This window comes from Camelus ferus, chromosome 10 (genome assembly GCF_009834535.1).
Source record: "Camelus ferus isolate YT-003-E chromosome 10, BCGSAC_Cfer_1.0, whole genome shotgun sequence".
Classification (NCBI taxonomy): Eukaryota; Metazoa; Chordata; class Mammalia; order Artiodactyla; family Camelidae; genus Camelus; species Camelus ferus.
This window is the reverse complement of record NC_045705.1, coordinates 64,583,795-64,600,124: the sequence shown is the minus strand read 5'-3', so window position 1 is coordinate 64,600,124 and position 16,330 is coordinate 64,583,795. Positions and strand designations below refer to the sequence as shown.

Sequence of the window (16,330 nt, the reverse complement as noted above, 5' to 3'; positions counted from 1 at the left end):
TCCCCTGTTGCACTGCACTGCGGTCACTCACCCCTCCATCTCCATAGGGCTGCAGGCTCCCTGCAGCTGGAGGCCCTGCTTCTCTCCGCTGCTGTCAGCAGTGCCAGATACAATACATGGGGAAAACTTAAACTCACTCTTCATCTGAAATTCAGATTTCCTTGGGTGTTCTGTGTTTTTGTACGCTATATTTGGCAACCTGAACTTCTGAACCCCCGCGACCCAGCTCAGTGCCTGACGTAGACACAGAAATTTTCGATGGAGGAATAACGGTGGCCATGATGGTGGCAGGGACAGGTTGCTGTGGGACACAAAGGGGAGGTAGCAGGCTCCGCAGAGGAGGTGACACCTGAGCCAAAGCAGATGGAGATATTAGGTCATGGCCTCAACCAGCCCCTCCATGGGGATGCCACCTGTAGTGGGTTGAATAATGTGTCCCCACCCACCCACACACACACAAAGATATGTCCATGTTCAAGTTCACCCCTGGTACCTGTGGATGTGACCTTATTTGGAAATAGGGTCTTTGCAGATGTAATTAAGTTAAGGATCTCAGGATGAGATCATCCTGGATTTAGGGTTGGCTCTAAATCCAATGACTGTTGTCCTTATAACAAGAAAGTGAGGGAGGTTTGAGATGCACATACAGAAGGAAGATGGCCATGTGAAGACAGAAGAAGAGATTGAAGGAATGCAGCTGCAAGCCAAAGAACACCAAGGATTCCTGAGGGCGATCAGAAGCCAGGTGAGAGGCATGGGACAGATTCGGCCCCAGTGCCTCTACAAGGAACTAACCCAGCCAACACCTTGATTTTGGACTCTTGACCAAAATTAATTGCTGTTATTTTAAGTCATCCAGTTTGTGGTACTTTGTTAATGGCGGCCCTGGGAAACTAATGCACTCCCAAGGCTCCATCTTTCCCAAGTTCAATCTATAAGACTCTTCCTTCATGACCCTTTTCCCCCAGCATCCCTTCTAGTACCAAATCTCTCATCCAGCCTTCGGTAGCCAGCCACCCAAATGGCCCCAGTGATACTTATTTTCTGGTATTCATGCTTTTACATAGTCCCCTCCAACACTGAGTAGGGCTGATGTATGACAATAAAATACTTCCAAAGTGACAGTGTGTGATTCCCAAGACTAGGTTATAAAACTTAAGATCAAGCTCCTGCCTTGGTCTCTTGCATTTTTCCCTCTGGGGAAAGCCAACCATCATGCTATCAGGATGCACAAACAGCACCATGGATGGGAGGAACTGAGGCTTCCCACCAGCAGCCAGGCCCACTGGCTAGCCAAGTGCATGAGCCACCTTAGAAAATGAATGTCCCACACTAGACAAGCCTCTAGGGAACTGAAGCCCAGCCAACATCTTGGTAGCAACCTCATGGGAAACGTTGAGTCAGAACCACCCAGTGAAGTCATTCCTGAGATTCTGACTCAAAGAAACTTTGGGTCATTTGTTACACAGCACTATTGTGGCATAACTCATACAAGGCAGTTAGACGTCATGCTTGTTACTCTCAATTTCAGGGTCCACAAGCCCCACCCTTGACACTAGAAGTCAACAGCAGGCAACAATTGGTGGCTGGATTGAATGACCTCAGGAAGGTGAGAGGCTGCTGGACTGCCAGGGCAGAGAGGGAGCCAGGCAGTCATCTAGCTTATCCTTCCTCTACAGCCAGGGAGGCCAAGGCCAGAGAGGGGCCCAAAGGTGGGAGGGGGTGAGATGTCCTGACTTGGAGGCCTCCTCAGGTCTTTGTCCAGGTAAGTCATGCCCAATCTGCACACACCCCTAAGCCCAGAGGCCACTGCCCAGGGCTCTGTAACAAAGTACCCAGACTGGGTGGCTTAAACAATAGAAGTTTACTGTTCTGGAGGTTGGAAGTCCAAAATCAAGATGTTGGCAGGGTTGATTCTTTCCAAGGGCTGTGTGAGGAGCTATTTCAGGCCTCTCTCCTTGGTCTGTAGATGGCCATCTTCATGATCACATGCTGTCCCCTGTTTATGCCTGTGTGTGCAAATTTCCCACACTTAGAAGGACACCAGTCACATTGGACTAGGGCCCACCCTAATGACCTCACATTAATTGATTACCTCTGTAAAGATCCCATCTTCAAATACCGTCACATTCTGGGGTACTGGGGGTTGGGCCTTCAACATGCGAATTTTGGGGAGGACCTCTTTAAGGTCACAGCCTTTCTATAATTCTTCGTTTCCTGGCCTCTTCTCTCTGCCTCTCTGCCACTCATTTCATGCCCACAACAGACATCACTAATTCCACCTACCCTTTCTGTGAAGCAAGGAGCAGACCCAGAGCCCTCACCAGCAGTTGCAGGCAGTCTGTCCCCCAGTATGGGTTTGGTTAAGACTGCAGGGGCGGGGGGTGTAGCTCAGAGCTAGAGCACATGCTTAGCGTGCACGAGGTCCTGGGTTCAATCCCCAGTACCTCTGTTAAATAAATAAATAAAAATAAACCTAACTATCGCCTCGCCAAAAAAAAAAAAAGATTGCAGAGGAGAGGGTCCTGGATTCAATCCCCATTATCTCCATTAAATAAATAAATTTAAATAAACCTAATTACCTCCTCCCCCAGGCAAAAAACAAGATTGCAGAGGACAGGGAGGAGTCAGAGGAGAAGATGGACATAAAAGCTTGTTGAATGAAGGACTGCATACATCTAAACTGAAAACAGTTCAAAATCCAACCACTTGTCTGTCTGTTCTAGGTTATCTGTCCCTGTAGACTCACCACTGGGTCCCGTGAGCCTGCTGTCCATCAGGAACTGTAGCCCTCTTTGCTGGTTTTCATCGTAGGAAATGTGGGCACCTGGGGGCCATGACTTCAGGGCCAGAACCTATGTCTGCTGGGGAAGAGACATGTTGTAGTTCAATCAACAAGTATTTCTAAATCTAAGGTAGACACGGCTTTGTGTCAGGGGGATGGGGAGGGCAGCAGGGGGCAGGGGTGACTAACCAACTGCCAGGCTTCCTTTTTCCTTGCTAACAGAGCCCCAACTGCTCAGGTGATGGGTGGAGATCCCAGGATGTCATGGCAGGTCTGCTGGAACACAAACAGGATGAGTCTAATCCAAGCATAGGAATCCTATGCCCCTTTGCTGGGGATTGGTTTAAGGGGCACAGGTGGGTTCAGAAATTCCTGAAAAATTTTTCTCCCTGATAAAAGAGACATGCCAAGGAGAAAGTCCCTGCCCTCTGTCCCTCCCCTTCCACTCTGGAAATTGTCCTCTAAGGATGGGCTGCTCGGAGCAGCTGCAACCATCTGGTGACTATGAGGGGAAGTCTTCTCATGCATGGAAGAGGCAGAGCTGAGAGATGAGAAGTAATGACACTGACCTCCACACTTCTTAGGAGAAATAATAAAATGTCCGCTTTGCTCCAAGCACCATTGAATGGCGGTTTCTCCTGACAGTCAAATGCATCTTCATTGGAAGGATGTGGATGCAGGGATATGAAAAACAGGGCTCTGGCATCAGCTGGTTGGAGATCTGTCCCAGCTCTGCCAATTTCAAGCTGTGTGATCTGAGGCAGGTCATCAGGTCATCTTCTGAAGCCTCAGCTCCTCACCTGTACAATGAAAATAATTAGAATGCCTGCCTTGTAGGGCTACTTCGGAGGAAAAGGAGATAAAATAGTCAGGGATTTTGCACACTGTGGTTGTTACCTGTGAGCGTTCAATTTGTTTGTCATTCATCCACTAATTTATTCAACAATAGTTGAGCATCTACTATGTACCTGTACTAATCTAGGGTCTGGCGAATACAGCTGCGAAAATAATATGGACTCATAGAAGTTGTCGCTTTCTATTACAGTAAGTCCTTAGCTATGAGGAGCTCCTAACAAATTGGTAAAACTCTGAGGTGATTTGGCAGAAGTGATTTTCTGGGGACAAGGCAGTGTAGGTACCTGTGGAGTGAAAGGGACTGGGGCAGTCAGGAGGGCTCCCCTGAGGAGGTGGTGTTTGGGAGATCTGAGGAGGATTCTCACAGCAGCTATTTGTTGAGCACCTACTGTGTGCCAGGTGCTGTGGAGCTGTGGGTACACAGGTGAGTAAGGTGGGTGCCATGCCCTCTCAAGACTCACCACTTTAAGGAGGAGATAGACAGGTAAACAAGCAGGTGGTTACATTAGAGTGTGGTCAATGCTGAGATGAAGAGGGGGCAGATAACCTAGACAGGGTGAAATTGAGCTTCATTTTGCAAGGCAAATGAGAACCAGTCAACAACGAAAGGTTGTTGGGCGAGGCTTAAGTGTAAGTTCACAAATGGAGTAATGTTGAGAGACGTAGTGGTTCAGAGGCTGTGGTTGCAAGTGACAGAAAACTGAAATCAACCAGGCTCAAACAATCAAAGGAATGCATTGGCTCACATGACTAAAAAGTTCAGAGGTTCAGTGGCTTCAGCTGAGGTGGCTCCACAGCTCAGTTACGTCACTGAGAAGCTAGTTTTTTCCCCATCTCTTCATGGTGTTATCCGCAGTGTTGGCTTTCCTTGGGGATCAAAGATGGCAGCAAACACTCCTGGCTCAACTTCCTGGACTTCATCCCATATTTATAACATGCTGATTGGGCCAGCTTAGGTCTCTAGTCCACTTATGAACCAATCACGATGTCCAGGGCCTTGGGAAAGGCTGACATAGGGTGGGATCAACTCCCCAACACCGCAAGGATCCCCGAAGGAGAAGGGCAAAGGGGGAATGGATGTCTGAAGGCCAGATTTGGAAGGAGATTATCAAAGGATAATGAGAAGCAGAGGATTGACTTGATTAGATTGGATTTGAGAAAGATCGCCCCAGCTGTTGAATAAAGACTAGATTAGGAACTATATTCAATATCTTGTAATAACCTATAATGAAAAAGAAGACGAAAACAATTATATGTATGTATATGGATGACTGAAACATTATGCTATACAACAGGAATTGACACAACATTGTAAACTGACTATATTTCAATTAAAAAATATGTGGTTTCAAGAACAAATTAAAAAAAAATAATAGAAGGGGGCAAGAGAGAAGGCAGGGAGACTGTTTTATTAATGGGGTGAGAATGTTGACTTGGAAGTGAAGCAGAAGGAGGAGCCCAGGGCATTTCCTGTTTCTACTTTGGGTACCGGTGGGAAGGTGAGTCAGGAGGAGGGCAGACAGTGTAAATGGGTAGTTGAGAGGTGGAGACCCATTTTGGACAGGCTGAGCTTGCTGTGTCTGAGAGAAAACTGAGCACAGAGGTCCAGAAGACAGTTGGTTGGGTAATGGGGGTCCGGAGGCAGGGAGATGGAGATGGCAGTGTCCACAGCTCCAGCAGTTCAGGGTTGCTAAGGATGTGGCCTGGGACTGAAGGATTAACAGGGTTGGAGGCCGAGAGGATGAGAGCCAACTGGGAGCTCACATCCAGGAGCAAGGGTGGCCCTCTCTGTCCAGTACCACCCAGAGGGAGATTGAGTCAGAGGTCCTTTGGCTTTAGAGATGACAGTGACCTTGGCAAAAGCAGTCTCCATGGAGTGGCAGAGGGTGATGTGAGACTACAGTGGGTGGGGGAGTGTGTGGGAGTGAGGACAAGGATGGAGGGGTGTGAAGAACACTTGTAAGAAGCCCAGCTTTAAAAATAAAAGAAAAATTAAAGAGAGAGAGCGAGCAGCAGTAGCTTTAGCTGAAATGAGTAGCTAAAGGTAAACCTGAGATAGAGGAAGGGGTGTGTGTGTGTGTGTGTGTGTGTGTGTGTGTGTGTGTTTCTGGGAGATGGGAGGTTGGAAGGGACATCTACAAGTGAGGGAGAGGGAAGGAGCGGAATCTCTGGGTGTAGGAGATGGCCTTGGAAGGAGTTCCTCTCAGAGGCTGCATTTCTCTCTGGAAGTGGGAGGCAAGGTCATGTGCTAAGAGCCATGCAGGAGGTAGGGTGGTGGAGGAGGAGCACATGCAGGGTGGGCTGAGGGAGTGGGAAGGATGCTTGCAGCCAAGCCAGGAGCCCTGGATGGGCCCTGTTGAGCAGAGCTGGCTGGCCTGCAGGAGTCAGCAGTCCCAAAGGACTGGCCAGGCATGGGACATGCAAATAGGTGGGCCGGGCCAGGGTCTGCAGGGTGAACAGAGTATTCTGGGGCAACAGGTAGGGCTTAGCAAGTGGTGAGTAGACCTTTCTGGCTGGATCAGATACTGGCTAGAAAAGCCTTGAGTACTGGGTTGGGAGAGAGGAAGTTCCAACTTCGCCAGGAAGGCAAAAGGGAACCATGGAAGGTTGTTGAGCAGGAGTGGGACCTGATTGAAGCAGTATTTGAGAGTCTGTATCCAGCTTTGTTTGCATGATGGATTGGAGAGATAAGACTGAAGGCAGGAATCTAGAGCAGTAGACAAGTCAGAAAGGAGGATTTCAAGGGTCAAATGTCACAGAGGAAGAGCTTTTCTCTGCAGAGGTCAGACCCAGGAGCCCCAGGTGGCAATGGCCTTCAGCTGGTCCACAGAGCCTGCCCTGGCTTCAGAAGGAAACTTCAGATACAGATTTCAATTACATTGCATCTGAGATGAAGTTAGACCCTCCCAACAATCAGATGAAGTCAAAATCATTGTTCCCTTTGAAAGATGGAGGGACTGAGGCTCAGAGAGGCCAGGTAACTCACCTCAGGCCACACAGCAAGCAAGAAGCAGAGCCAGGACTCACCTCAGGTCTGAGCTCCTTGGTCTGCACTGCTCCTGCAGTTTTCCTGCGGTTCCCCTCACCTCTGCCACTTTAAGGGGTTCTGCTCCACCTGACTTTGTTCTGGGAGGTTCTGGATAGCTCTGGGCCAAGGAGAAGTTCTGGGAATTGGATCTAACGCTCAGTTGGCCCCCGGGGCTCTTGATCCCACGCACTTGCCCCGGGAGAATGGGCTCCTCAGGGTGCCAGGCTCAGCCTCCCTGGGAGGATGTTTGTGGCCAGGTTGGGGAGAAGCCCTCTAGGTCCACGCTGTCACCGCCAGAGGGCGCCGGTTGCTGCCCAGGTGAGGGTGAGGGGAGGCTCCCTTCCCGGCTTCCGGAGAAACGGAGGGGCTCCCAGGTCTGGAAGCTGCCCCCTCATGGGTCCAGGGAGCCCCCTTCACCTTCTCGCGTCTCTCAGCTAAGGTCTCGCTGACCCTTCTGCGCCAGTTCCTGCTCTACTCAGGGAGTCAGATTTCCTCGGCGTGGGTGTCAGGAAGCCTGGGGTCTCCTTGCTGACCTGCTGCCTGGCTCTGCTCTGCCCTCCCCCAACGCCACTCACAGATGTGCCGGCCTCGCCTCCTTCAGCAACCCCTCCTCACGCGGCCACAGTGCTGAGCCCTTGCCAAGCACTGGATTGTCACCTCTCAGCCTCTTCACAACCCTGGGCTGTTCCAGGGGATTACTAACTGGGTCCAGAGACGGGGAGGGCAGCACCTTGGGCTACAGTGGACCCTGGGGGGTTTGGGGGGAGGGAGGTTGAGGGGGTGGGGAGCCCTAGAAGGAGCTGTGGCCCACATTCCCCATTTTTCCAGCTTCATCTCCCCACCCCCATCCCACCTCCAGCCCAACTCCCCAGCTGCTCGTCCAGGTTTCTCCTTAGGTCCTGCCACCCTCCCTCCTCCACCCCAGGGCCCGCCCGCCCGCTCGCCTGCCTGCCTCCCTCCCCAAGCTTAGCCCCTTGGCTGTGGCCACTGAGGGCCTGGCCAGGGTCCCAGGCACCACACCGCAGCGGCCAGCCTCGCCTGGCCAGAGCTCGGGATAGTCCCAGTCTGTCTGGCAGGGCTGCGGGTTCAGGATTGGTTGGAGCTGCCCACGCCTTTGGGAGGAGGGAGGCGAGAGGGGAGGCCAGTGGCTTGCTCAAGGTCACCCTCCTTTACTCTCCCAGCATCCCTGTTCCACCTCTGTCCCCTCTACCTCACCTCGAGGAGGAAGGAGGCAGAGGGGACAGAAGAGCCCAAGGAAGAAGGCTCTGGGGGCTTCTGGCATTTATTTATTCAGCAAATATTGAATGCCTACTATATGCCAGCCACTAAGAACACAGCAGTGAACACGGTGGACACAATCTCTGCCTGCAGCCCAGCAGGGAGAGAGTCAAGAAATAAACAATCACACAAATTATGTAAACTTGAGTCCCTAGCAGTGTGGCAAAGGCTTTGAGTGCCTGGGTCTGGCTTCCCTGGGAATCTCAGGGGTGAGGGGCCTTATCTGGCCCAGGGGTGGGAGGCAGGCTTCAGATAAGGCAGTGGCTTTGGCTTTGTGGAAACCTGTGTGGGGGCTGAGTCAAGCCTCAGTTTCCTCAACTGGAAAATGCAGGAAATAAATGTGCCTGGATCATGAGGTTGCTGCCTGGTGGCCTGCAGCCCTCAAAAAGCAGGCGCCGGCATCCTACAGAGGAAGGGTGAGGGGCAGCTCCTCAATGAAGATGGCGGGGAGCGCACTCTTGGCAATCAGCAGCTCTCACAAAGCTCAGAGACAGCCTCAGGGAGGTGAGGGACCCCAGTACTAGTGCAGTGCTCCTGGGCTTCCCTGGCCCCTTGCCCGCCTAAGGCTGGAGGAGAGGAGGGGCCAGTCCCTGGGCAGCCTCCCTCCTCTGCTCTCCCGTACCCCCTGTTCCTGGCCACGTGGCACCTCTGTGCCCCTGGCCTGGGGGAGGATGACTCCTGACCTGGGGCTGAGGAAGCCAGGGCTAAGTGGGTGGGATCTGGGGTACAGCTGAGACCAGGTCCTGTGGACGGCTTGCTCCATCCCGCCCTACAGCCCCAGGGCAGGGAGGGGGTGCTGTCTCTTTAAGAGCCTTCAGGCTGCTGGGAGCAGATGGCCAGGCCGGCCGGGGCCCCTTGTCCTTTGTGTGGCTTTGCACAAAAGAGGGGGCCAGCTGGGGAGGGGGCGGCTGCAGCAGGTGGGAGGGTGGGGCCTTGCTCTTCCCCCTCCTAACTGCGCCATTGCCCCTTGGGGAGAAGGTTGCTCACTAGGAATGTGCCTCCTCTCTGGGCACTTTGGCGCCCACAGTCGTCCCCAAATTCTTAAGATACCCCTCCTATGTCGTGTCCCACCTCCTAGGCAGAAGCTTCATCACATCAGAGCCTAGGGACACCCCCCTCCTCTCTGACTCCAAGGAATAAACTCCTCTTCCTGCCCCCACCTCCAAAGCAGAATCTTCCTCTGGCCCTGAGCTCCAGGCTCCAGGGAGAAGTGAGAGCAGAATTAGGTTCTTATGGGGGGAGGGGTGCTAGGGAAGGAGGGGGGCCAGTCGCCAGGGGTACCTGGAGGAGTCCTGGGGGAGGGAAGTAAGAATAAGCATGTTGCTGAGGCCTGGGGTGGGGTGAGGTGCTGGGCCCTGGATCCTAAGTATGAGTATGGAAAAGAGGCACAGGGGAAATGGGGGGGCCCAACCAAGGCCCTACCTAATGGGGGGGCTGGTGTAGGCAAGATGGAAGACTCCATCATACCAGAGGGCTGTGTGCAGCGATGGCTGCCTGCCAGGCAGGAGGGGACAGAGATGAGAGGCTCCCTAAAGATTGGAGCTGCTGGGGGCGGGGTGGCACCCTGCCACTCTGGAGGGATCAGGCTGGGGAGGCTCTTTTTATCTGGTAGCAGACCCCTTAGCTTAGACCTGCCCTTGGCCCATTCATTCTCCTTTGTCCATACCTCCCCACCCTGGGGCTTGGTGCCCAATCCATTATTTAATAGGAGGAAAAAGGCCCCAAAGCTCCAGTCAGAGGTGTGGTGGGCAACGTGGCCGCTGGCTGGGTGGCCCCAGTGTGGCCCCATGTGGCCCAACAGCACCGCAGCGGGGTGGGGTCTTGACTGACTTTACCCGGCCGCCCGCAGAAGTCCCCAGGGCCAGGAGGCCCCAGCCGGGTCGTGGTCGGACCGCAGGACCCCGGCCATTGGCCGCAGGCAGCGGTGGGGGCAGGGATCCCTGGCTGGGCCCTGGGTTGCTTCTAAATTTAGGAATCTGATTACAGAGTGGCCGAAGAAGGGAAAGGAGAGGAGGGTGCGAGTGCAGGCTCGGCTCCGTCTGGGCACAGCGGGGTGTGCCCGGGTGGAGGTGTGTCTAGGAGTCTGGTGCTCCGGTGGGAGGGGCGGCAGGCGGGAGTGGGGCATTGGCCTGTGTGCGCTGCAGCACGTGCCCGGGGCGGCAGGGACGGGCACCCGCGCAGCTCACAGGCTCAGAACCGCCGCCGGTGTGTGAGCTGGTTCTTTGTGTGCCTGGCAGGGTGGCTGGGTCTGGCTTTGAAAGTCTCTGCCCACCCCCTTCCCCCATCTCCGTCTGTGCCGCTCTACCCGCTTCCCGGTCTGTCACTCTGCCCGAGCTTGTCCTGGGGGAGGGGGATGCAGCTCCCAGCTGGGGTGACAGTGAACCCAGTGGGAAGGAGACCCAGCTCCTCCCTCACCCTGCAGTCCAGATCTTCCCCTACACTTTTCACTCCCCATCCTTCAGCTCCTTATGCCACTGTTTTGGGGTGCTCACTGCAGCAGTTAAAGGGAATTGAGGTGACCCCTGGGAACTCACAGATGCACCAGAAGCCAGGCTTTGGCCCGGTAGCTCTTGGAGGAATTCATTCCTCGCCTGTCCGGCCTCCCATCCGTTCTGGCCCCCAAGGGCGCCTGAAGGGGGGGTCCCCCCTGCGGAAGGGGGGGCGGGGAGTTCCTTGGCAGGAAGGGAAATGGAAGGAAAAGCTGGGCTCCACCCGGGCGGGCAGGCAGGCGGCCTCAGGGCCTCCAGGGCAGTCAGTAGTAACCCGAGCCCACTGGTGTGTGGGGCTGGTGTGCGTGTGGGTGGGGCTGACCCCCAGCTACTCCTGGGGGACAGGGGGTCTCCCCCAGGAGCAAGTCTGGGAGCCCGGGAGGCCCGCAGAGGGAAGCGCTCTCCACCCGGGTCCTGACCCCACCCCCTGGAGGTCTAGCCCCGGCCCCCAGGCCCCGCCCCCCGGGCCCTCCCTCCCACCCCAGGGCCAGATGTTCAGCTGGCGGAGGCATCGGCTGGGGGAGGGGTGCTGAGGCCGCAGCCGGCACTACTTCCCTGCCAGCAGCTTCATTGTGTGCGCGAGGAGCGAGCGGCGGCGGAGAGCGGGCGAGCAAGCAGCAGCCCGAGCGCGCCGGGGAGAGCGAGCGCGCCGGGGAGGGTGCGAGGCGGCGCCCGCGGCTGCGCTCCCCCGCCTCCCGGCAACTCTGCCCCAGCGCCGCGCGCGCCGTCCTGCCGCCGCCAGCTCCAGGGCCCCGCCGCCTGCCGTCGCAGGCAGGGGTCTGGTCCGGACAGGGGTGCCCGCCTGGGGACTGGAGCATCCCGGTGCAACTGAGAAGCGCGGAGCCCGTGGGGGGCGCCAATTGCGCCGCAGCGCCCGCTTGCTGAACTGCGTGGGCAGGCGGGCGGTGGGGTTCCGGGGCGCCCCGAGGGCAGGGCATCCCGACTTCTCCGGGGAGCCCTAATCCCGTGGAGTGTCCAGAGCGTGCGCGCCCCAGCCGCACCGGACCTTGTGCTCATCCCCAGCGTACCCCACTTCTCCACAAACTTTTCTGACGCCCTCGCCCGTGGGGGTCGCGAAAAGCGCTGGGCTCCCGCCCCGCCGGACCCTAGCCACGCTGACCTCCTGCCTCTCGTAGCCTCAGTGGCGACCTCTCCAGGCCGGGCCGGGCACGGCACACAAGACGAGCGCGGCAACCACCGCGGCTCTCCCAAGGTTCCTGCGCCCCCCGGGGCAGCTGGGCGGGGTAATGCCCTCGGTGATGGAGAAGCCGAGCGCGGGCTCTGGGATCCTGTCCCGCAGCCGGGCCAAGACGGCGCCCAACGGCGGACAACCTCACTCGGAGGATGACAGCAGCGAGGAGGAGCACTCACACGGTGAGCCCGGCGGCCTCGGGTTAAAGGCGCACCGGCCCGGGGGCGCGGAGCGGGGCGGGGGGCCATGTAGAGTTGCCGACCATGGGGGTATTATACTGATGGCTCCTATTCTCCCTAAATTGGAGCCTCAGCCTTGCTTCTTCCCCAAGCCGGCACAGGGAATCTGGAGACAGGGCCCCTAGCTGCTGAGGAGGCAGTCCTGCGTGCCCCCGCCCTGCTCTCAGTCCCCGAGGACTCAGGCGTCCCTCTCTTCCACACCTTGGGCTCTTCATACCTTGCCACCTTGCAGGGGACTGAGGTCTGGCTGGGGCAGGGGCTGGAAAGACACCTCCACTCCGAGCTGTGAGGCTCATGTGGTGGGGAGGAGCCTTGGATTCCCTGCAGGGCTGTGGTCCAGGTCTAGGGGCAACCCTCCAACCCCCACCACCACCCCCAACCAGAACAAAGGGCTCTGCTGGGCCTGGGCTTTAAAACTGGCCCCCGTCCTCCCCTCCAGCCCCACATGGCTATGGCTAGGCAGGGTCTCTCCCTTTTCCAGTTCCTTCTGTGGCTGAGGGTAACTGAGGGGAAGATCAGGGAAAAGTGAGCCTCCTGGAAGGTGAGGGCCCTGGGTGGTCAGGAAGGAGAACTCGGGGCCAGCCATCTCCCCCGCCACATCCTCCGGTCCCCCCTCCCTCCCTGGAGTCCTGACTGCCTCTCCCTGGCTCCACAGACAGCATGATCCGCGTTGGAACCAATTACCAGGCCGTAATTCCGGAGTGCAAGCCTGGTGAGTGGCAGGACAGGCTGCTAAGGGAGGGGACTGGAGGGCCCATGGCTTGGCCCTGAGCCCTACCTGGGGGAGCCCTTGGCTGGCGCCCACTTGAAGGACAGGCGGGGGTTGGTGGCCGGCCCTGTGGCACGGTTAATTTTCCTACTCTGCCTTCCTGTCTGGGTCTCTGCCCCTCCTTCCCCTCTGGGCCTCACCTTGCAGGCCCCACTCCTCTGCCCGCCCTCTGGCCATGGGTCCAGGCCAGCACCACCAGGCTGATCTGATGTCTTCCCTCTCTTCCTCTGCCTTTCAGAGAGCCCTGCACGCTACAGTAACAAGGAGCTGAAGGGGATGTTGGTGTGGTCGCCCAATCACTGTGTGTCAGATGCCAAGCGTGAGTGGGGTGGGACCCTGGGTTCACTCTTATCCCTGGGAGCTGGGGCCTGAGGTTCATGCCAGCTGGCTGCCAGCTCTTCTCAGAAGTGGGCTGGAGGCTGAGATCTGTGGGTTCAACTCTCGCCTTGGGGCTTGGGCCTAGCCCCTGGGGGCATATCCCTGTCTGGGCAGGCCTAGGAATTGTAACCCCTCCTCCAAGACCTGGCTCCTCCCGCCCCTGCAGTTGACAAGTACATTGCAATGGCCAAGGAGAAGCATGGTTACAACATCGAGCAGGTGAGCCTTGGCCCTGCAGGGATTTGGGGTGGGGACAGGACAGTGCTGGGGGCAGCTGAGCATGAGTTGTACCTTCTCCTGGGCCAGGCGCTCGGCATGCTCCTGTGGCACAAACACGATGTCGAGAAGTCACTGGCTGACCTGGCCAACTTCACCCCATTCCCCGATGAGTGGACGGTAGAGGACAAGGTGCTGTTTGAACAGGCCTTTGGCTTCCACGGCAAGTGCTTCCAGCGGATCCAGCAGATGGTAAAGCCCTCCACCCCTGCCAGCGCTCCTTGGCCCCTTCTTTCTGATAAGCTTGCCAGGGGCCCAGAGTCTTAGGTGGGCCCCAGCCTCTGGCATTGCCCCTCCAGCTGCCTGACAAGCTGATCCCCAGCCTGGTGAAGTATTACTACTCTTGGAAGAAGACCCGCAGCCGGACCAGTGTGATGGACAGACAGGCTCGGCGGCTGGGGGGTCGGAAGGACAAAGAAGACAGGTGGGGGCCCAGGGAAGTTCTGGGTGGGGGTAAATTGAGCTTCTGTGGGGCCCTGGCCCCTGCCTCACTCCTTTCCTGTCCCCTGTGTCGGCAGTGATGAGCTTGAAGAGGGACGAGGAGCCATGAGTGAGGGAGAGCCAGATGCTGGAGATGCCAAGAGAGAGGTGAGATCCCAGAGCTGGTCTGGCCCTGCCCACCTGCCTGCCTTCCCTTTGGGCTCTGCATCACCCACCTCCTCTCCTCTTCCTGGCAGCCTCTGCCCTCTCGGCCCCTGAATGCCCGCCCAGGCCCGGGAAAGAAGGAGGCCCAGGGATCTCAGTACCGCCATCATCCGCTGCGAACCCGGCGGCGCCCACCCAAGGGCATGTACCTGAGCCCCGAGGGCCTCACCGCTGTGTCAGGGAGCCCAGACCTTGCCAACCTCACGCTTCGAGGCCTCGACTCCCAGCTCATCTCCCTCAAGCGCCAGGTGGGGGCCCAGGAAAAGAAGGGGCCATGCAGAGTGGACATTAGGCAGCTGGGAACTGCGATCTAGGGCAGCTGAGGTTTACAAGAGGTGGTGTGGATGTGAAGCCTGCCTCTATCCTGTTCTCTGGGCCTCTGTGTGACTTGGCGGGTTCTTTTTCTGGGCATTAAACAAATGCCTGGTCTTTGAAAAGCGTCTCCCCTGCAGAATGGTTGGGAGGAAGGAATGAAGTAGATGGTGGGGGGCAAAAAGCTCTGTTGGGAAGTAGGGACCTGGTGAGGGTGGGTATTGATAGACTCACTGCCTTGCCTTCCCAGGTGCAGAGCATGAAGCAGACCAATAGCAGCCTCCGCCAAGCCCTGGAGGGTGGCATTGACCCTCTCCGCCCCCCTGAGGTGAGGCTATTCTTTAAGTTTGGGTGCAAAAGGGGGTGCTCTCTGGTGGCAGAATAGAAAGGGGAGTTTTGCTTGGCAAGCAGGGCCTCCATTCCTGGATTTTTGAGCCTCATAGTTATATTCTTTACTCTCCAGGCCAACACCAAGTTCAACTCCCGCTGGACCACAGATGAGCAGCTTTTGGCAGTACAGGGTGGGTGAGACCATGGGGAGAATAGAGGGCCCCAGGAGTCTCTCTCCTCCCCTCCAAGAGGGATAGGATCAGGGAAATAACTAGTTCTAAGGGGTATTCACACTGTGCTGCCCTTTTGACCCTTGCAGCCATCCGTAGGTATGGCAAAGACTTTGGGGCTATTGCAGAGGTGATTGGAAACAAGACTCTGACCCAGGTGAAGACCTTCTTTGTGAGCTACCGGCGCCGCTTCAACCTGGAGGAGGTGCTGCAGGAATGGGAAGCCGAGCAGGATGGGGCCCCTGGCGCCCCGGTCCCTATGGAGGAGGCTAGGAGGGGGGCGCCCTTGCCAGCCCCAGCCCTAGAGGAAGATGACGAGGTGAGGAGAGGAGAGAGAAACCCTTCAGAGAAGAGAGGAGAGGACCCGCCTCCGTCCTTGGACTGGGCTGAGGGTGTGGTTGAGCCTGGTTCCTCACTCTTCCCTCTCCTCTCAGGTCCAGATTACATCTGTCTCAACATCAGTGCCCCGATCTGGCCCCCCAGCGCCACCCCCCCCTCCGCCTCCCACCTCGCTGTCCCAGCCGCCCCCACTGCTGCGGCCACCTTTGCCCACGGCTCCCACCCTGCTACGCCAGCCTCCCCCACTACAGCAGGGCCGCTTCCTCCAGCCCCGGCTGGCTCCCAACCAGCCCCCACCACCTCTCATCCGCCCTGCCCTGGCTGCCTCCCGCCACAGTGCCCGCCCTGGCCCTCAGCCCCCACCCACCCTGGTTGGAGCCCCCCTGGAGCCTCCTGCACCCTCACTCTGAGCCTCAAGGCCTTCTGCCAACCAGAGGCTCCAGAACCCCTTCGCTGGACGACCTCGAGGACCTCTGGCTTCACTTAGGACAGAAAGGACTAGAGCTCTCGTCAGGTCTCTCGAAGACCCAGAGCTGCCGTCCAGCCAGCACAGCCTGGACCTGTGGGCTCTGTGTGTTTCTGGCAGTTGAGCCCATTTCCACCTCCACCCCGGCCAGGGTCTGGGGCCTTCTGAGCTGGCCTGAGGGTACTTTCTCTTCCTGCCTGCGACTGGAATGGCTGCCTCCTAGTCTGCCGGGCTCGGCTTTTGGGCCCTGCCCGTTGTATAGCGGGTAGTGACCATAGCCTTGGGGGTGGGGGAGAGGACAGTTTGGTGTGTTGGCTGTTCTTCCTCTTTCCCTTCTTTTAGCAATAAGTCTGGGGTGAGGTGGGGAGGGAGCTGGAGGCGGGAGGTGGGCAGAGTGGTTCCTCGGGGGCCAGACAGCAGCAGAGGCTGGAGAGGTAGTGCTCCTGTTTTCAGGGGCTGGGTGGGAAGTGCTGAGGATCTGAGAGTGCCCACTATGCCCACTGCCCAGAAGCTTAGTAAAAGGAGGGTTGGGAACATATGCAGACATGGGTTTATTTTTCAATGTTTCTAAAAAACTAAAAAAATAAAATCTTCAAGTTCACTGAATCCTCTTTCCCTTTTGGTTTAAGGGTCTTGGGCTTTCCTTCTTGTCTGTGCCATGAGGGTGGGAGGGAGCTTGCCCAGCACCGGCCTTTCCAGATGGGAATCAATTCTGCAAG

General features: G+C 57.0%; 1 protein-coding gene and 1 long non-coding RNA gene across 2 annotated transcripts; one reads left to right on the top strand and one right to left on the bottom strand.

Annotated features, from left to right (window-relative positions):
- Positions 1–1,542: 1,542 nt before the first annotated feature.
- LOC106728700 lies at positions 1,543–5,532 on the bottom strand. The gene is made up of 4 exons (XR_001364967.2): positions 3,355–5,532; positions 2,975–3,058; positions 2,750–2,864; positions 1,543–2,009 (listed from the first exon to the last, which is right to left on the bottom strand). It is a non-coding gene; the product is annotated as an uncharacterized LOC106728700 (long non-coding RNA).
- A 5,434-nt stretch (positions 5,533–10,966) lies between these two features.
- Positions 10,967–16,217, top strand: RCOR2 (REST corepressor 2). Its single transcript, XM_032489676.1, has 12 exons — positions 10,967–11,809; positions 12,522–12,578; positions 12,874–12,954; positions 13,180–13,232; positions 13,320–13,481; positions 13,589–13,713; positions 13,808–13,877; positions 13,967–14,182; positions 14,497–14,574; positions 14,710–14,767; positions 14,896–15,125; positions 15,241–16,217. Exons 1-12 carry the CDS (start codon positions 11,683–11,685, stop codon positions 15,553–15,555), a joined length of 1,572 nt encoding a protein of 523 aa, XP_032345567.1. The 5' UTR covers positions 10,967–11,682; the 3' UTR covers positions 15,556–16,217.
- Positions 16,218–16,330: the final 113 nt, after the last annotated feature.

Excerpts from the sequence above, each read along its gene's own strand:
- RCOR2 (XM_032489676.1), top strand. The coding sequence starts at position 11,683 with ATGCCCTCGGTGATGGAGAAGCCGAGCGCGGGCTCTGGGATCCTGTCC. Across the intron at positions 13,482-13,588 it reads TCCAGCGGATCCAGCAGATG|CTGCCTGACAAGCTGATCCC; the intron begins GTAAAGCCCTCC and ends TTGCCCCTCCAG. Across the intron at positions 14,183-14,496 it reads TCATCTCCCTCAAGCGCCAG|GTGCAGAGCATGAAGCAGAC; the intron begins GTGGGGGCCCAG and ends TTGCCTTCCCAG.